The sequence below is a fragment of the Epinephelus lanceolatus genome, chromosome 2 (assembly GCF_041903045.1).
Source record: "Epinephelus lanceolatus isolate andai-2023 chromosome 2, ASM4190304v1, whole genome shotgun sequence".
NCBI lineage: Eukaryota > Metazoa > Chordata > Actinopteri > Perciformes > Serranidae > Epinephelus > Epinephelus lanceolatus.
In genome coordinates this window covers 6,431,285-6,452,425 of record NC_135735.1, presented here as the reverse complement: position 1 = coordinate 6,452,425, position 21,141 = coordinate 6,431,285, and the positions used below count along the sequence as shown (strand labels likewise).

The window sequence follows — 21,141 nt, the reverse complement described above, 5'->3', positions numbered from 1 at the left end:
CCCGGGGAACAGCTGATTTTACCGTAAGGCTGTTGAGTGGCATTCATGTCATAACAGACCTGTTTGCAGTCATTTTCTCCTCACAGTAGTTTTCTCTCCTACCAACACGCATCTGGTGGAAAGTTGTTCTGTGATTATCTGCACTGCAGGATTTTTACAATTGTAATGATGTTCTTATAATGTTCAAGTGTAGGCGGGGAATAAAGTCCCACACATGAAAATGATCAGTTGTGAGCAGGTGTTATCGGCCGATTAATCGGGGTCAGCCCTATGTTCCCACAGCCCTATGTTCCCACAGCTCTATGTTCCCACATTTAGGTCCCACAAGTTAGGTCTTGTGTTCCTACATTTCCCTTCAATTTAAGCCCTTTCCTCCCACAAGATTTTTTGAAAGCACTTTATAATAAATGAATGAATGAGTAATTTTATTTCGATCATCATCAGCAGAAATCCTCACAGTCACAATCATTACAAGAAAGAATAAAAGGGTTTCGGCTGAGAAAGGGGGATAAAATCTGATACAAATTTATGAAAAAGGAAATGTGGGAACATAGAGCTGTGGGAACATAGGGCTATGGGAACATAGGGTTGTGGGAACACAGGGCTGTGGGAACATAGGGCTGTGGGAACACAGGGCTGTGGGAACACAGGGCTGTGGGAACATAGGGCTGTGGGAACATAGGGCTGTGGGAACACAGGGCTGTGGGAACACAGGCACGCTCCCGATTAATCTGCTATCTGCTTTTTCCTGCTCCAAGCTATTGTTATTATATCGGCCATTAAAAACTCACTATTGGTCGACTTCTAGAGTGTAAGTGTATAAAGTAACATAAAATGGAAAAACTTTAGTGCAAGTGCGCCGTACCTTTACTTAAGTATCGCACTTGACTAAATGCACTTCATTACATACCACCACTAACTGTGCCTTTAAACAAAGATGAACTTTTACCTTACATTTCTTAATTTCTTGGTAAAATAGCAAATCTTTGTACTATTTTCACTACTTTTGCTTTTTACAATTTTACTTCCTTTTATTAAGTTGGCAATAAAAGCATTTTGTCAGTGGTTTTAAAAAAAAGGACTATACAGTACAGTGATAACTCACCATGGAGCAGGAGCTGCCAGACATGATGTGACACATTAATCTACTGGAAAAACTAAAATATATAGCAAACCAAGTGATTCCAGTCATGCTCAAACATCCTCATTTGGGTGTTTCACCACAGTCTGTTAATGCGCACTCTGTGTTACAGTTCTCTATGTATCTTTATTAGATCTCCCGCAGCTCCCTCTCATCTTTCTCCACCTTATTCAGGAGCTCGATGAAAAATTCATACTTTGGGATGGTGGACTGCCCACTCTTATTTAAAAGAAATCATTCATTTTCACATCATTGGTATATTCAGACTACCTCTTTAGATCTGAATCTGCACTTTACAAAGAGGAGGGAAAAGTTCTATCAGTGGTGGGATAAAAGGTCCAAGTAGGCAATTTATTCATGTGCTGGCACAGGCTTCTCTTACAGCAGACTGTGAACATCAGTAAATTAAACGCCTTTGGCTATGCTAACCATTCTGCCATTAGCAGAAAACAATATTCCTCTTTCTGTTATTCTTTCCACCTGGTTTGCAAATTTTACACTTGCTTGAACATTGAATAACGTGATTCTTATTTGTGATTGTGAGTATTGATTTTTTATCTCTCTCTCTCTTCGCACTTTAAATGTCGTGCAACATCCAAAAATGATACATGAATTTTAATTAAATCAAACTTAACATCAGCAAAATCAGCAAGCAGCGAGGGTCACCAGGTCACACAGATACATCAGATACACTCACATGCTTACACACACACACATGCACCATGACACTGGGTTAAATAAACACTTAGCTGCTCCATCTGACCACAGGTCAATAGTGACTCGCCTTGTCACTGGCTCAGCTGCACTCTTTAATTATACACTCATTGATTGCTCAGGATGTCGATAAGGCATTTAAGCAGCTTAATCCTCGTTGTATTAACATGAGCAATATGCACATAGTTTATGTATTAATTCTCAGCCTGAGGTGGAGCACTTGTATTTGTTGCCTCTTGCATTTCAATAAGGCTGCCTGGGGTTTTCATGAAATGTCAATAGAAAGAGGAGAAATTGATCGATCTGACTGCTGGTGGCAGGAGAAGCAGGAAGCGGTGGTGATGGAGGAGGAGGGGGCGGGGGCTGGACGGCTGAAGTTACTCTCTGTTTTGCTGAACTGATGCCAAACCGCTTTCCCCTCTCTGTTGTTCTACCCCAACTAATCTATCAGAAAGAGTAAGACATCTCTTAAAGTTAAATTAGACCTGACTGAAAAAGCAGTTTTCGATTTTGTGCTGTTAAGTCGGTCCATTCGTGCATAGACGCTGGCTGTGTCCCCCCTTCTCCTCCCCCTCCTGCATCTATACAGTAGATGAGAGTTGTTGCTGAGGGAGTCACTCCATCACCTCTGTGGCGACCTCAAAGGTTCCAGCCCATGAATGGTAAGCACCTAAGGGTGGAGCAGCTCCCGGCCGAGGGGAGCAGGGGCCGGGACGGACAGGGAGCACAGGGCCACCGCTCACTGTGACCAGGACAGACGGAGCGGAGAGAACAAGAAAGCACTTGGTTTACAGCTGACTGACAGCAGGTTAATTGACTGAACCCTCCCCAGTGCTGCTCCCCAGAGCCCCCCCCTCCCCAAGAGGCATCTCAACTCACCATCTAAGATAAAGACATTGAAAGTGATCAGTGCCAAGCAGATGTTCATGAAAACGCACTGGGACTGGTGACATAACAGTTCCTGTATAATATTAAAAGTGTGTATTGTTCAGTGCGTAGATTGATCACAGAGAATCAGTTGTTTATCTCAGCAGCAACAAAGCAGTGTTAGATATTAGAGTCTGCCACCTTTAGGGTGTTATCATAAAGGAATACTTCACCCACAAAATGACAAGTTGTATATCAGTTACTCACCATGACCTTGAATTCATGAGGAAAACTTGTTTTTCTCCCATGCCTCCACGAATCCAACATTCCTCATGAATTGAAGTAAGCAGGGACCATGTTCAGCAATAGCAAAACTATATCGCAATATCTGCAAAACTCCTGCAGTATAATCCAAGTCCCATTTATCCAGCCGTATGCTCAGTACTTCAAAACTTCTGCTTAAACAGTACTGTTTAAAACACATCAGTGCAAACAGTCTCATGCATGGCCATATAGAGTGCTCAGGCACACTCAGGGTGCGCTACTCATAGGCGAAATCCTAATGCTTGAGCAAATGGGCCATTCCACTGACACTTTTTGCAGCGCTGAGTAAAGCCATGCCGTGCCGATTTGCGTTTCTATTATCTGTTGCCACGCTCAGCTGCGTCAGAGATGGACCTTCTCCAGAGTAGGTCCAAAAGCCGGGCCACCTGCCCTCGAGTGGATAGCAGTGACGTCTCGCCAACAGCAGCAGACCCCTGACAACCCTGATTCTTCTCCTCAAACAAGCTGTGTGTGTTTCGATACTCTACTCACCTCTGTCTGCCAGACACCAGAGGGAAAGGTGTCTTTAAAAGTTTCTGTGTGTTCTCTGTGGTTTGTTGTAAGGTTTCTCTCCTGCATCCTGTTTTTACTTTAGATATCTGCTTTATTTCACTATCAGCTGTATCAGAAGTCGTGTGAAGTTGCTGCTCGAAAAGTCAACATTTCCTTATTTTGCTGCTTCACAATAAAAGTTACAAAATAATGAAGGACTTTTAGCGTGAAGAATCTACAGGAAATTGCGTGTTTATCACTGAACATTGTTAATGGCTTTTCTCCAATAAAGAAGTCTAATAATATGTAAGGGAGGAAGAGTAAAAGCAGAAACGGCCAGGTATACCGGTACTAAAATAGTACTGCGGTACTAGAGTATTCCAAATGGTACTATACTGCATTTGGAAAATACCGGTACTTTGAAATTGATTCAGTTCATTAATTTAGTTAATTTATTTTACTCATTTATTCACACAAACGCCTTTCTTGTTCCTATTGGAGCACAGATTGCACAAGTGGTGTGTATGACAACACCTGTATCAACATTCGCAGCTGGCGCACGTGAAAAAAGACAAGAGAAAGTCTGCCTCGCAAAGGGAGACAACACGAGATAGCACAAACTTGGCGGAACATTTGAGTTACCAAACCGTGACGTCCGTACCGAGGTACTTACCATGATTTTTTTGGTACTGTTACACCCCTACTATTTATTGTTCTAAAGGTTTGTATCCAAAAGGACTTTCCTTAGGAAAAGTACCTAAGAGTATCGAAAAGTATCGAAATTCATATTGGTATTGGTACCGAAACAAAGATTTTGGTATCGTGACAACACTAATGAGATGTTACATGTTTGTGTTTAGCTGTGGAACAGCCCACTGCTTTTAAATATCATTACCCAAGACAAACCATCATCAGTTAGGCACACCCTCAGGTGGGTAGCCCTGTTGTAATGGAGATGCAAATCCCTGCTGCGCTGGGCTGACGGCTCAAACCAAGCCAGCTCATGACTGTAAAAAAGGGGCATTAGATTATACTGCAGGAGTTGTGCGAGAGTTTTTTCAGTTCAGGCAGATAGCTGTTGTTGTATAATGTTCTGTGCAGAGACCTTTTGTCTGCTGCAGAGCGGCTACTGTACCACACCAGGATGCTGTATGTGAGGACACTTTCAATGGAGCAGCGACAGAATGACACCAGAAGCTGTTGTGACAGATTTACCTTCCTGAGCGTCCTCAGGAAGTATAGCTGCTTTTGTGCCTTCTTGACCAGCACCATAGTGTTTGTCGCTCATGAGAGGTCCTCTGAAATGTGTGCCATGGAATTTAAAGCTGGTCACCCTGTTGATGTGCAGTGGTGAATGAACATCCTGCTTCTTCCTGAAATCAATTATGAGGTCTGCCGTTCTGTGCACCACTCTGTCAGCCGTGTCACCTCTTCTCTGAGAGCAGACTCGTCGCCTTCGGTGATCAGCCCCACCACGGTTGTGTCGTCTGCAAATTTAACTATGGTGGTGGTGTTTTGGGATGGAACACAGTCATGAGTGTGCAGAGTACAGGAATGGGCTCAACACACAGCCTTGTGGGGCTCCTGTGCTGAGTGTCAGAGTGGGGGAACAGTAGGGGTCAAGAAGCCTTGTATCCACAGGCTGATGTCTAGAATCCATCTAGATTCTAGAAGATATACATCTCAAAGTATGGTGTGGTCATAGAAATAATGATAATGCTACTATAATCTGTGAACATAAATTGTAGGAAACATTGGTTGCTGCCTGGATTGTGTTCCTTTGCAGTGTCAAAGAGAGGAGGTCAGGGTTGTCTGGGTGTGCAGTGTAGAGGATTTTGATACTGGAGACCAGGTTTTGCATCCTGTGTGACATGTGTGGGCTACTAAACTGCAGAGTTGTGGTTTGGAAGAGGTCATTTTTATCAATCAGTGTGACTGTAAGGCCGTGTGAAAGGTTCAGTCACACCCTGACCCAGGGCCAAAGCTTAAACATGTTAGAAGCTGAACGAGCAAAGAAGCTGAACCCAGGGCAGACTGATTTATGTATTTATTCATGTTGCACAAACCACAGTATCCGTAGCGTTCTTAACCACAGTCGTTGTGTGAATGGCAGTGTTTTTCTGTCAGTCTGTCACTTTGATCCAGAATGAAGTCTCTCAATAAATATTAGACGGACTTTATAACATTTTGTACAGACAGTGATGGCCCACAGAAGATGAAGCTGACTTCTCCTCTGGTACTAGCTGTACAAGCTGTTTAGCTGTAAAATGAGAGTTTGTGACCTGGCCGCCATGTTGGAAAAAGTTAACCCAGCAAAACAGTTTGTTAAAATGTGTTTCAGAAAATATCTGAGGTGAGAGTTAGGCAATGCAGCAACATAACCTTGAGTCATATTTGATCAGTGCTGACTAGTTGACAGTTTGACCACAGTTAACAAGCAGTGATTGACATAATGACAGTTGCTTTAGTCTGCGCATGTTTTTTTTTTCTCACAGATGTGTCTCATGCAGTCCTTTCAGAATATAGTGACAGTTTCAGTAAATATGAAAGTTATTTTTTCATAGAAGTTATCTACTGTAGCTTTAACAACTCCTCTGGTGCCAGCATCAACTTTGAATTTGCTCAGTAGGTTTAGTTTATGACGGGATAGGTTTAGAACTAATTACACCCTCATCAACCTCAGCTGTACTTTGTGTTTAGTGCCAGTTAGCTGATGCTAACATGCTAAGAGGCTAAACTAAGAGCGTGGACAAGGTAAACATATACCTGCATTAATTTAAAGGGAAAGTGCACCCAAAAATGAAAATTCAGCCATTATCTACTCACCCATATGCTGATGGAGGCTCAGGTGAAGTTTTAGTGTGCAAGCGCACACGTGAGCACATTCCACAGAGAGGCAGTTGGAGCTACAGTCTACAATGAGGCTAAAAACAGAGTTCAAATGACGTTTTTCCAAACAACTTTTTATGTCGGGGCTTCAGGACACTTGGATCACTACGGACGAGCAGTATGGAGATACTTTGTGGATTCAATTATGTGTTTTTGGACGTTTTCATCTGGGGCGCCGTAAGCCTGCATTAGGTGGAGTTGTGTTGCTACCCCCTCTCCCCTTGGATCTCCGCAAGGGATGTGAGGACTCTAAAACTTCACCTGAGCCTCCCTCGGCATATGGGTGAGTAGATAATGGCTGAATTTTCATTTTTGGGTGCACTATCCCTTTAAAGATGTTAACCTTGTCATAGGGTACATACTGTAGTGCATACATAGTACATGGTACATAGTGTTGCTGTAGAGTCTCAGTACTTTTTTATCGTTTGTTAGTTTTATGTGCTTTCTGTTTAGTTATACGCTGGTGCTGGAGTCTTGAAATCTTGTAATGGGTTAGCATGTTTGTACTTCCAGTTTCCTTGTCTCAAAGTTGGTGGGTTATTTGAATGTGTTTTTGGTAAGATATCTGAAATAAGGTCTATGGTTGACACAAGCTTTACATTTTGTTCTATGACATAAAATTAATCGGTAAATACCCCATTTTTAAGTTTTAGAGCTTTAACATGTGGCTAAATGAGACTACAGAGGTTGTCACCAAACACAGCTTTACAGCCTCATTGTGATCGTGACACTGAGGTCATGCAGTAGTTTGTTTATAGCCTAATGTTAGCTTTTTACTTCATGAAGATTATCTTGCTAAACAAAGCGTGTAAGTGTCATGAACTTTTGTTTGCCACAGAGCTTATTTTCTGTAATAATCCAAATTCTAATGGAAAAATCCCATTGGCTGTTTTTTTGAGGGAGCTAGGGCGATGCTAACACCCCTGCACCACTGTAGAATAGGGGTTTTGCTAAAGAATGTGGTTGCATATTTATGATAGTCTATTGTAAAGTATACATGGGCAGAAAAGTGCCCATCTATAGAAAAGGAATTTATATTTGTTCTGGACATAAGGGCCCAGTGATGTGGTTTGCAAGTCTCTTTGTACACACTTTTCCACTGCATCTTCAAGGCGAGAATTTAACGCCATTATGCCACCTCACTGTTCTGTGTAAAAGGTACAATCGCAGAATGGGGGGACAGAATTGTCTCGCCTTTAAGGTGGCAGCCGATGTAGTAACAGCCCCAAAACAATGTCTGTATGACAGGATCATGGGTGGCAAGGGTTTGACATTTTTACGTGTTATGTGTTTGATCTACCACGGAAGATTTTAAAAGTAGCTATCAACAGTTAGCGGCTAACTCAAAGAAGAAGAACTGTTTGCAAATTGGGAAAACAATGAGGTCAGCCGCCATATACCAGGGACAGTAAATGATTGTTATTCCATGTTATTGCCATTGTTATTGTTAAAGTGCTGCTGACGTGTACGTGATGTGTCACACTAGAGACCAACGCTGTTGTGTTACACATTACACCCATCACGCCTCTAAAATCACACACTGGAGGAGCATGATGTGGCCTTTGTTTACTTCTGTATAAAAATGTGAAGGTGGCTTCAAGAAGGACAAAAAGCAATGTCTTTAGAGTAACAGTAGCACAAGCAGAGAACGCTCATAGAGTCAATGTCAGTCACACAATAACATCTGTAAATCTACAGTTGGCCAACACTTAACGTTAGACATTATGAGCACTCGCAGGTACGGCTGTAGTGGCAAATCCCCCGAGTGTATCAAGCTGAGTAAGGGTGAGTTAAACTGAGCATGAATTCAGCTTTTTCTGGTATTTCTCCTTTCAAAAGTTACATAATCTTGCTTTAAGGGCAGCGCTTCAGTGATCTGAAAAATCAAGGTTACTAACTGATGAAAAAGAAGTCAGCAGCTCTGGCTGAGTTTTCACATGCTGTCGAAAAACCTAGCTTTAGTTAAAGGTAACTTCCTACTGTTTTAAAAATACCTGCATTCCAGTGAATTAGTGTTTGGTATAATTTCAGGTTCTGTGTGTATTTTTATCGATCCTGGTGCCGCAGGAAAGTATAAAACATTAGGTTTGGTGCTGTGCAGCTTTCACATCTTTTTCCCCCCACCATATAGCTTCAGAAGTGTTGCTGCACCGGCTCCTGTTAGCAGCACAGCAGCGCTCCTTTAAAGCATCAAAAGAATGTACTTATCTTTATTGCAACGCAGCCTTTCATACATTTCCTGAGGGAAATGGGAAACAGCAGTATTGATAAAAGAAGAAACATGAAAGAATTTTCCAGGACTGTGTCCCAACGCTGGGTTTGACTTTCATTTCTGAGGCTCGGAGACAAGGCTTTGGTTTAAGCTGCCGGTGGATGGCGCGATGGTGAGCCATTTAGGCGTCTCTCGTGATTGTGCTATCCATCCTATTTTTGCCATCACTCTGGAGGCATGACTCGTCTACCGGTGAACCTGTGAGCTCAACTGCCAGTCATCATCACACTTTAAAGCCAAAGACCCTCAGCAAATAAAGTAAACAACTAAAATATTTATTAACCGAAGAATTTTTTTTACAGCAAACTCTTATCACGACACAGTCTTCAAGTCAAATGACACTTAACCCTTTGAGTACAATTAGGTTGGCCACTCTGATCTGGAGAAGAAACAATGAACAGACCTGGAGGATTCCTCCGCCATGGCCCTCTATCAAAAACATGAACAAGCACATCAGGATCTAGAAGGTCCAAAACTGCTTCTTTTAAAAAGTCAGACATTAAAGGAGAAACACAATGGCTTGCTTTTTTAGTAGGAACTGAATCAAGAACAACATTGTCATTTTCAACATTAGATTTTTTTCTTTACATGTGTACATAGTTCTATTTTGTCTGGTTCTTATGACGAGATTTTTCAGTTCAGTTCATACAGACGTGTGTTGGAGAAAAAATAAAATGTGTGAAGTCTGTCCAAACTCCTCGCCTGTTTGCAAAGGGACAGACGCTGGTCTGCACTCATTCTGAATTCCAAATCCGCTTCTGCTGAGTCTCAGCTTTTAGTGAGGGACAGTGATCCGAGATCTGTACATATACAGGCTAGTCAAATCCATAATATTGTCCTAAAACAGTGAAAAGACAAACTATGACAGATACTAAAAGGGTTAAGGCAAGAATAGAAAAATAAAGAAATAGTAAAAACAATAGAAATGTTGCTTCTCTGTCATACTCGACTCGCAACGCTCAGATCCTAAGAAGCTGTGGTAGTGAGAATTATTCACATAGTCTTACTCTCTTTACAGAACCCTTCACTTTACACAGTATTTACAGCAAAACAGAATCTATCCCACAAAAAGAAAAGTAGTCCACTGAAATTAACACGTTATTCATGAACACAATGATAATTAAAAAACTGTATAATTGTATCATATCGTCAGTATGTAAAAACATTTACACACAGACTTGCAAATAGTGTTTTACAGTAGTCGTTACATTTCATATCAAATCAATCAACAGAGCAATCTGAAAACCTTGTTTTCAGTGATCGTTTGTACAAATGTCTGCTTTCGATTGCTGTTTGAAACGTTGATGGGTACAGATACCATTTACATAACTTGTTTTTCTTTTGTGTGTGTACTCTGTGCACAGTTGACGATTTCAGTTTTACAAGAGGCGTAGAGATAATGGAGAAAAGTACACGGAGAAATGTGAGACACAAACAGATGTGGTGGCGAGCAAAGACGACACAAGGACATTGCGACTGAGAGGTCAGGGAAGCGGCACACCTCGCTGCACGCCCACTGTCCCCTCCAGAGGTTAAACAACCGGCATCACCTTTCCCACAAGTTTGTGAAATGACCACCGTGTTTTAGAGTCTAAACAGTGCGCTGTGTGCATGAAAGGGTAGAAAAATATCTTCGGAACACGACCAGAGACAAGAACTAGTGTGACATTGAATAGAGGAAGGTCAGCAGGAGGAGGTGGGGGATATTTACTTGAAACTCCAAAGACTAAGGTCACCTCTGACGCCGGTTTTCCTTACAAACAAATAGATCAAAGTTTTTGCTTTTCAGCGAGTGCTGAAAACAAAGGGCCTGTTTATTCCTGGTATTAACATGCATGTTTGGTGATCCTAAACAAGTGGACAGGACTAAATACATGAGCAAACGACCACCAAGATTTTGACCACATATCTTTTGTTGTGTAAATTCGAATGCGTCCTGATATGTCCCTGACAAGGACTACAACATCAATGCAGGATGTGGTGGTTGTTTTGGTGACAGTGTGCTCATGCTCTACAACTTGCCCATGAAATGAGCAAGTTGTAGAGGGGGTTGGACGAAGTGTTGCTTGACCGTCCATTGTTTTGCCCTATGGAAGGAGACGTGTTGTATGTTGGTCAAAAATCAAAGCTCTAGTAACTCCTAAAGATTTGAGAACAACTTCATTATGAAAGTTCATTTCAGCCTATGGCCCTGACTTTAGCAAAGGCCACAGGATGAATCGTACCAATCAGAATCTGTACTTTTAGGAGCAGTGTGTAAGATTTAGGGGGATTTAGTGGCATCTAGTGGTGAGGACTGCAGATTGGAACCAGCTGAAACTTCTCCTGGTTAGAATTCCTTCAGTGGCTACTGTTCAGGAGGTTTTTACTGGGAGATGAATTATCCGCAGAGGTTTCAGGTGTTGTGTGCTGCTGACAGTGACATCTCTGGTTGTATCCACACAACCACTAACATGACTAATGAGGCAGCTAGCAACAGAGTGGATGTAATAACCGTGCACTGGGCGCTTTGAACTTGTAGCGTAAAGGTTTTTTTAATCCGTCGCCCGAAAAACCTTGCACACTGATTCCGGTGCGTTTTATTGTTGTATTCGTTGTGAAAATTGGCAATACACCAAAACACGTTAATACCAGGTTTAAACAGGCTCAAAGATGCCTGCATAGTCATTCAATACTCTTGATCTAATCATGACAAAACATCATAGTATAGTATGTCGTCCAAAATCATGAAAAAACATCATAGTTTAGTATGTCGTCCAAAATCACGAAAAAACATCATAGTATAGTATGTCGTCCAAAATCATGAAAAAAAATCATAGTATAGCATGTTGTCCAAAATCACAAAAAAACATCATAGTATAGTATGTCGTCCAAAATCATGAAAAAATGTCATAGTTTAGTATGTCGTCCAAAATCACGAAAAAACGTCATAGTATAGTATGTCGTCTAAAATCACAAAAAAACATCATAGTATAGTATGTCGTCCAAAATCACGAAAAAACGTCATAGTTTAGTATGTCGTCCAAAATCACGAAAAAACATCATAGTATAGTATGTCGTCCAAAATCACGAAAACACGTCATAGTATAGCATGTCGTCCAAAAATCATGAAAAACATCATAGTATAGTATGTCGTCCAAAACCATGAAAAAACGTCATAGTATAGCATGTCGCACTCTTAGTCATGCTGTACAAGCGCGTGTAGTTTTTGGCTATGATAGAGATGTGTTGTAGCCAGGGTGGGTGGAAGTCAGGATGAATTTCATAGCAGTGCTTGTTGAGATTGCCACAAGCATGGATTCAAGGCCTACTCAAGGATTTTTGTCTTTGATCTCACAAATTTGTCTGAAACAAATTCTGCCGTCAGTTACATAATATGCACCAAGCTTTCCAGTATCAACCCTGACTTTGTTTCAGGATACCAGTGTTGTTTAGGACTTGATGAACATTTCATTTACACTGTGAAGGAGTATCTCAATCTGTGGACGTTGTTTTTCATTTTCCTGAAAGAGGAACATGAGTCGTGACATCTGCAACGATGCTGACAGTGTGCAGACAAACCAGAGAGGACTATGAAGTGTGGAGAGAGGACCCTGACCGTTGCCTCCCGCTTTGAAAAGCAGCACATTTATCGTTCTACTGAAATTATTCCACGGACTTAAAATGAACTGTTAAGTGGTTTTACAAAGAGCTGTGTAAGAAAAGTTTACTGAATAACTATTTCACCTGGCATGACTGATTGAAGCACAATTTGTGGCCACAACACACAGTTCACATCAAAGTCTGTGCTAATTTCACAAAATTTGAAGACAGTGTTAGAAATCACCCCTGCTTTCTGTCGGGGGAAAAACAGACAGTGATGGACAAACAGGGTGACAACATCGACACTTGAGGGAAACTTTAGCGCTCTCGAGACAAGCTTGAAGATAATGGAGAGGAGTGGAGGCGAGGACAAGCCAAGGGGCCACTGCGGCGCGTCAGAGCCGTGAACGTGTGAACTGTGGCAGGAAAAGCACCACACTTTCCTGCCTTATTAAGTCTGGCCGTCTGTAAACAGATTCGACACTCTGTGACCTCCTGGCATACTCAAATCCAGGCCTGCGTGACATGGCTTTAATTAGCCCCACCCTCTCGCTCTTTCTTTCCTATGTCGAGACACCAGAGAAGTCTGACCCACCACGAGCTCTGCCGATTTCATCAACAGCTACGGCTGGTGTGTGTTCTGGCCTGCAGGAACCTGTTGTGCACCATCAAACTACTTTCACGTGCTTTGGATATCATGACTTGCTATAATTAGCTATCTGGCAGTCAGTTACATCAGAGCGGAGACACTGAGGCGATGGGACAGTGCTGAAGACAGAAGCGTAAATGGCTCAGCAGGACGTACGACAGCTATGTCCTAATTCAGAGCCTGGATCCTCTCATGGCAGCAGGTCATTTCAAGGACCTCAAGACAGACGACTGAGGTATGCTTGAAATAAACTACGGCCACCCTCTGTTCGTAACAGGTTTACAATCACAGGCAGGCTGGACACAAAGAATCGTACAAATGGCTCAAACTATGAGACTTGTGAGAGGAGAGACCCAGCATGCTTTCTCCTCTCTACACACCTTTTCAGTCGCTGCTTGAAGTGGGCGTGTGTGTCACATTGTCTCTTACAGAGTTGCATAAATAAAAATGCAGCTTTCCGCCCCGTCTCCAACGTCGAGACTGTTTGATGGTCTGACAAAGCACTCTGACACGTCTGGACTGCTCTTCCTTTGCCAAATAACATGATCTAGCCTCACAGAGACCAAAACTGATGGTGCGTTTAGGCGCTGCTTGCCAAAAATGAAAGCTCCAGTAACACTTGAAGATTTGAGAACAACTTCATTATGAGAGCAAAGCATTTCAGCCTGTGGCCCTGACTTTGGCAAAGGCCACAGGATGAAACGCTTCAGCCAGAATCTGCACTTTTAAAGGAGCAGTGTGTAAGATTTAAGGGGATTTAGCGGCATCTAGTGGTGAGGACTGCCAGTTGCAACCAGCTGAAACTTCTGCTAGTTAGAATTCCTTCGTTTTTCTTTGTTCAGAAGGGTTTAACCAGGAGCCAAATTATCTGAATAAATTAGTTTCAGGTTAAAAATAGTGTTTTTCCAATGCTTTTGTTGCAAATGCAAATGTCCCGATCTAAAGTCAGTGGTTGGTTTGTGTCCCAGGCTGTTGCAGAAACATGGTTGCTCAACGTGACAATCTCCGTGGACGAGGACCTGCTCCATATGGAGTTATAAACAGCTCATTCTAAGGTAATGTAAAGTGGTTTTATATTCCATTTCTGTTCATATATCCCCCTAAATCCTACACACTGAACCTTTAAGTCAGTAATTTCAAGTTGCCCTTAAACAAAACATTTACATACCAGTGAAAACTAAAACAAGTATGACAGCATCCAAGTTTATAGTAGAGCTGTCAAAATTGCTCAAAAATGACGTTCGAATATTCCTTCTAAAAATAACTCATAGGTTCGAACCATTCGAATATTTCTTTTTCCACATTATGTCCACAAGAGAGCAAACTAATACAAGGAAACATACTTGTATATGAAACATAACTACCTGTAGGTATTTTTATTTCAACATAAACGTCTTTGAAAACATTTACATACCTACACATTAAAACACATAAAACAATTATCTATAACATTACATTATAAACGACCGCGGACCTCTCGCTCGCCCCCTCTCTCTGACCCGTGACCACACCGCACGCGGAAGCGCTGCGAATAGCCTCGAAGCTCCGGACTGTGACCGGCTCGCGCCCTGCAGCGATTGTTTCGGCGTCCGGTCTATTTTCTGTGCGAGCTGCGAGCGAATGTGTCAAGCCGGGTGACGGAGACAACAGCTGGGAGCAGAACTGCTTGTCGACCAGGCTGGAGAAATGCGCGTCTGATGCCAACGCCCGCTTGCAAAGAGGACAGCTGCGGTGGTGTTTTTTTCTCTCTCCACAATCAAATATCAATTTTCACATTCGAAGGTCCTTTTTTTTTTTTCAAATTCGAATTTAGAATATTCGTTGACAGCCCTAGTTTACAGTTAAATTCGGATGGTTCACTTCAAATCATGGTGAACAACTGGGAAACAGTTTATCAATTTAAATACCCCATTAGACAACTGACTTATGGTAAGGTAGATGTATTTAGATACAGGGATGTCGGAGGATCCAATCTCTGAAGTGGGAGGAGCAGGCAGCTGTTGGGTGTCAATACAGGAATGCAGGTGATGCGTTGTCATAAAATATTTACATGGCATGTAAAGGAAAGTTATGCACCCTTGATTGGTTTGCATGTTCAGCCACAGAACCTTAAAAAAACCTAAAAGTATAGACCAAGTTTAACTAAGATTTCTTCACTTCCTTTCTACAGTGGCTTTGTTTGGTTTTAATTTTTTATGTATCTGTCAGGGATGAATGTGGGACACAGTTGTTTGAAAAAATATCAGTGATAAAATATGGGATTGTTGACTTGGATCAAAGACAAAGAAAACTGTCTTGAGGTTCGGCTGAAGTGTCTGTCAAAGCTGAATGTAAAAAATATTTGCCGAAATAACAAAGAAGTCACTTCTATCGAAAGAAGTTTGTATTGAGTTTGAAACATAATCACACTTAAAAGTCATTTTTGTTACATTCCTGGGTGTTATTTCTACATCAAACTATCTGCTGCTTCAGTAACGTCAGCCTTGCATCCTGATGATGTTGCTTCACAGAGCGAAATATAAAATTAGGGTGCATAACTTTTGGTTACAGCAATAATAAATGTTTTATAATGACGTCCTCGATGCAACAGTGAGTTTACATTTTTCAACATAGAGAGCTGGACAGCTCAACATCTGTCCAGCTGTGAATCCTCTTTACACTCAGCTGCTTGTCTCTGGTTCGGGCTTCGAGACGTTAACGCCAAACAGGTTTGCGCAAGACATTTAGTGAAATGGAAACAACACAAAGACACATACACAACACAGTGACTGTGGTGAGAGCGACCATGGCCTCAGTCTCTGCCTGAGCCACACACACACGCTCACACTGTTTGTTGAGTTACGGTGTAAAACAACAGCCTTGACACTCCAGTCTGTCCAGTGCATGTTTGTATTTTCTGTGCACACGCTGGCATGCACATGTGTGCACAAGTCTGTTTTATGAATCCAAGGGGAGAGTCGTCAGATGGAGGAGGGGGGCGTGGCAGTCCCGCAGTGAGGGGAGGAGAGTAGGAGTACGGAGAGGAGGACAGGAGGAGGAGAGCGTTAGTTGTTCTGAAGGCAGTCAAGATCCACCGAGCAGCAGACATTCCCATTCTGAGCAGGGCAGCATGAAAAGACAGGAGAGAGGATACAGAGAATATTAAATATTCTATAATGAATATGCCGTACAAGGCGCAACACAAGTCAGAGCCTGGCTGGCCACACTTTGTCAAAATATTAAGACTGATTACAGAGGGGAACGTCACATGACGTAAACAATATCACTAGTCTAATGTCCCCAGACCAAATTACAAATGTGAGTTTAAGCCTTAACACACCGAGTACCTATTTCTTACATGCATTTTTTTTAATTCGCCATCCAAGATTGTATTCACTGCGAAAATTTCACAATACAAGGCAAAATGGAAAAACACATTTGCTCCCTTGCTTCCCTTGACTGGAGGTCTAGGCCGTTGCTAGTCTTCTGCCCGTGTCTTGCATTTGACAACACGGCTACCCAAGTTAGGAAATTATACCCTGCAGCTATGAAGTTGCACTCTGCTCTAAGAATTATCATTTCTGCACAGGCTAATGTTAACTTGTCTCTCTTGTTGCAGATGTGTGTGTCCTGCAGGTTACGCCACATTTTCTTCCCTGCTGCTTGGTCAAGGAACTCTCTAAAGGCTCTTGACGGATGCAGAAAGACACGGTAAGTCAAACCTGTTTTGAAAACTTTAACAGAAGTTTCAGAGTCAGCACGTAAACGTGAGGTATTTATTTTTAAACACGAGACAACTTTGGACAGAAACTGTAAGAGCCATGTTGTAGGCAACTGGACTTGTTTGAGTTCCTTGAAGATGTTTCACCTCTCGTCCAACAGGCTTATTCAGTTCAAACAGACGGGTGCAGAGTCGCAGGGTTTAAACTGTGGTCACATGTGAGCTCTGAGTTTCAGAATCATGAGGGTCAAATGGGTCCAGGTGAGAATGGGTGTTAAAGGGATAGTGCACCCAAAAATGAAAATTCAGCCATTATCTACTCACCCATATGCCGAGGGAGGCTCAGGTGAAGTTTTAGAGTCCTCACATCACTTACAGAGATCCAAGGGGAGAGGGGGTAGCAGCACAACTCCAACTAATGGAGGCTGACGGCACCCCAGATTCAAACATCCAAAAACACGTTTTAAACCACAAAATATCTCCATACTGCTCGTCCGTAGTGATCTCTGTTTTTAGCCTCATTGTACCCTGCAGCTCTTTCTGCCTTTCTGTGCACCGCGCTCATGTGAGACCGTGAGACATGGACACCGCGTTCATGTATGTTCACCTGCTTTCGCTGGTCTTGCGTGCAGGCGCGGTGCACAGAGAGGCAGTCAGAGCTACAGGCTACAATGAGGCTAAAAACAGAGTTCAAATGACGTTTTTCCAAACAACATTTTATGTCGGGGCTTCAGGACACTTGGATCACTACGAACGAGCAGTATGGAGATATTTTGTGGTTTCAATTATGTGTTTTTGGATGTTTGAATCTGGGGTGCCGTAAGCCTCCATTAGGTGGAATTGTGCTGCTACTTCCTCTCCCCTTGGATCTCCACAAGTGTTGTGAGGACTCTAAAACTTCACCTGAGCCTCCCTCGGTATATGGGTGAGTAGATAATGGCTGAATTTTCATTTTTGGGTGCACTATCCCTTTAAAGGGTTCACACCCACACTGAGTTCAAGGCCTGCGACATCTTAAAGAAACTCAAATAAGTCCAGTTGCCTACGATATAGCACTTAAGATTACCATGACCTGGATGACTCAGAATCTTCACTGACACTGAAGACAAAAAATACAGACTTGGTGTGCAAAGGTCTTCAGTCTGAAACCTCTCAGGTCATTTTTCAATATCCAAGGAGCATTATAAACAGCCGTACATCAAAATGCCTCTGGATGCAATTAGACAGACCAACAACCAATTAGAGTAATGCAAAATTATAAACCGACTACAGTGTGCGGAGATGTGCTGTGATGCTGCACCATTAACATGTCTATGAACAAAGGTTGTTTTCAGCCATCAAAATTTGAAAATAGTACTTTATCAGATTGTTCCACAGCAGCTTTATGCTTGCTGTAGTGCTGTAGAGGCCAGTATCTAAAATCCTTAACTGCACGGCCTGATATCAGATGTGTTTATGATTTGGCTGACCTGATCCTTCAACGGAAGAACGATAGATAGCTGACCGGGTAATGGGGCCTGTATGCTTTGGCTGTCTTAGGTGAGGTCACCTGCTGGTCAGAGGCAAACTGAGTCTTTACCAACAGTGATGCTGCTCACTGGTGGCAGAGTGAAGTGCAGTAGCTCCGCCAGTAGCTATCACCACTTGCTGTGACCACAGCGTGAGTGAGCACACCAGCTGCTGTGGCTGGCTGTGACTTTTGTTTTTCTCTTTTAAGCTAAAAGAATTTTGCCCAAGTGCACAAAGTTTACTATTTCAGTTTGTGTAACCGCTAAACAAAATAACTGGCATGTGATGTCGACTATGGTTTCAGCCCACGTAATTGATGTGCTTCTTTTTAGCTCATTTAAATTTTGATGGCTGAAAAATAAAGCAGAACTGAGGGATGACAATATTTTTACTAAATGTGTGGAGATGATGAGTTAGGGTGACATGTTCCTGACACAGTGATCTGCATATTTTGTTCTTTTATAATGAGAATGTACCTTACATCATCTGTGACAGTCAGATATTGTATATCCTCCATCACACATTGGATAAAGTCACTGTAACAGTTTCCACCTTGGGGAATTTTCATCAATAGCTTGTAATGGCAGCCATTATCTGCAACACTGTGACGCTATGAAGGAATTCAAAGATTGACACGAGCGGGAACTGAATCAAGCTTTTTATATCCCAAAACTACAAGGACAATGGTCCCGCTGCAGGGACTACAAATTGCAGCTCAAAAACAGGAAAACCACGCATTAATTATTTCTGAGAAACAAGTTAAAGTCCAAATTTATATGTTGTGAACTTTTGTTTGAGCACTAAGCGATCCAAGCTAGTTTTAATTCAAACACAGATGCTGCACAGTAAAGCAAACCTTCATTATTGTTGCTTTGGCCTACCTTACACTTGCAGGTGGTACAGGGTGAGTTGGGCATATGCCATGTGTCTCCACTGAGGCGGACGGCGCCTGTGGGGTCCTGACACGTCTGCCGGATGTCATACGACAGGTTGTCGGCCAGGCAGGGGTCTGTGACGCAGCGCGGGCAACACTCGCCCTCCGCCACCGCTGTGTACTCACACATCAACACAGGGCAAACCAGAGGCCAGCAGTCCACCTCCCCCTCCTGAGTGAGGTAAAAAAAGAAAGGTGACACGAATGTTACTGTGTGTTGTTGTTTTTTCTCCTTATGTGTGAATCAGCTGATCTGGCAACTTCAGTTACAGCTCACATGCTGATTTGTTGCCACATTTCTAATTAGAGAGGTGATAATTATCTGAGCCCTCCACTCACGCTTACACACACAGCTGAGCAGCAGATCAGGGCCAGGTACTAAACAAAGCCCTGCGCTGAGCGTCATGTTGATGAGGTTGTTCTGTGTTTAGGATGTCACCTGTTACTTCTTACAAACCTGTTTCACCACGCTCAGGGATTTAAAGCAGCTACAGGGAACTTTTATTTTGTGTTGATTTTGGCAGCCCATGTTCCCATGAGCTACTCTGTCTCATGTTGTAAAGATCTTAATCTATGGAACTAAATCAGGGCCAAAAGTTTTAATAATTAAAGAAATTGAAATTGAAAAATAAAAATTTAAAAAAATATAAAATATATTTAAACTAAAACATACATGTAGGAAAAGTTTTTTTCAGGTTAAATACAATTTTGATTCAGTTCTGGAATTTTTTGAATGAATTATTCATTTTCAGTTTTCACTTCAATATATATTTGAATTTCGCTCTTTTCAGTCACAGACTTTTTTGCAAAGTTTACGTTAGCTGGTATATGCCAGCCTTTGGCAAAGCCAGAAATCTGAAACTGAAAAAATCTGAAAACATAACATCTGCAACTAAAAAAAGTGAGACTTCAAATATTGAAAAATATATGAAAGTGAAAACTGTCCAGCACTGAATCAACATTAGATTTCACCTGGGGGGGGAAAAAACCCTTTCCTACACTTATTTTTAGTTTTAATACATTGTTGTATTTTTCAAAATTCAAAAGACCTAACCTAACTTTTTCAATTTTAAATTCTTGATTCAAATTATCAAAACCTTTGGCCCTGATTTAGCTCCACATTAATCTGGCTTGTGCATGCATTTGTTTTGGAAGCAACTAAAAGAAAAATGCAAACAAACTATTTTTAATTTTTTTTTTCCTTTTTTATACACAGCTGCAGGATGCATCGTGATGAGGTAATTTATTTATTTGTGGCTGTCTAAGATTAATAACTGTATTATGACAACAGTGAAACAAAGTCAACTTTGATTCAGCCCCCAACATAAATTCATATTTTGATGTAAAGACACATCTCACAATGTATTTGATGAACAGACAAACATATTTCATTCCTGTCTGGGAGAGAGAGGGCCAACTTAGGGTAGATTCTGAACCATTTCAAATCCTGAAATTCTTTCCATCTGTTGAAAGACTGACCAAGGTTGACTCTGTTTTCACCTGTGCTCTGTCACTTTGGCTTTTTGTTGCTGTTTGTTTGTTCTTTGAGTCATTTTTTTTTTCTCTTTGCTGATCCTGATCAGCCATAACCACAAAATCTTAAAGTATCCTCCTGCTTCCTTTCAACTTGCAGACATATTTCTGTACTCATGAACAAACTTTGCCTTGGAAATGTAAACAGGCTCTTGTGTGCCATAAATTGTTCCATTTGATTTTGCGGAGAATCATACCTGGGAACACGCATTAAAAACATTAAGAACAGACTGTTTCAAGTTGTCTCTCTGTTGCCAGGAAACTACACTGTTGGTCCACTTAGACTTTCAGTCCAGCCACTACTGCACGTAAACTAAAAAATAAAATACACACTGTGGGAAATGGCCTAATTAGTTTTAGGACCTTGCTCCTCAATGTTAGGTTGTTCCCTTTGAAAAGGTACAAACCTGATTTCAAAATAAAAGTCTACTGTTTCCCTCAAGAAACCAACCAACGCAAAGCCTGAAGCATTCAAACGAAAGAACTGCACACTGATGGAAAACTCCAGGGTCTGTACAATTATTTCAGTACTGGT

General features: G+C 41.8%; 2 protein-coding genes across 7 annotated transcripts in view; one reads left to right on the top strand and one right to left on the bottom strand.

Moving 5' to 3' along the window:
- The window catches only part of LOC117259919 (uncharacterized), a 98,553-nt gene extending 79,382 nt beyond the window's left edge, over nucleotides 1–19,171 (top strand). For 5 of the 6 annotated variants that reach the window (XR_013493017.1, XR_004501881.2, XR_013493023.1 and 2 more), the window contains 3 exons: nucleotides 13,899–13,985; nucleotides 16,529–16,620; nucleotides 19,034–19,171. Coding sequence is in view for 1 of the 6 variants with exons in the window: in XM_078173518.1 (XP_078029644.1) it covers nucleotides 16,529–16,602 (74 nt within the window). In the remaining 5 variants the exon portion in view is untranslated. The remainder of the gene's footprint in view (nucleotides 1–13,898; nucleotides 13,986–16,528; nucleotides 16,621–19,033) is intronic. The other variant, XM_078173518.1, reaches the window with a different exon arrangement.
- The window catches only part of LOC117259899 (protein kinase C-binding protein NELL1-like), a 465,849-nt gene continuing 453,661 nt past the window's right edge, over nucleotides 8,954–21,141 (bottom strand). Inside the window, exons 19-20 of the mRNA XM_033631687.2 lie at nucleotides 19,021–19,245; nucleotides 8,954–16,025 (exon numbers count right to left, since the gene is read on the bottom strand). Of these exons, the coding sequence (XP_033487578.2) occupies nucleotides 15,975–16,025; nucleotides 19,021–19,245 (276 nt within the window). The 3' untranslated portion in view covers nucleotides 8,954–15,974. The remainder of the gene's footprint in view (nucleotides 16,026–19,020; nucleotides 19,246–21,141) is intronic.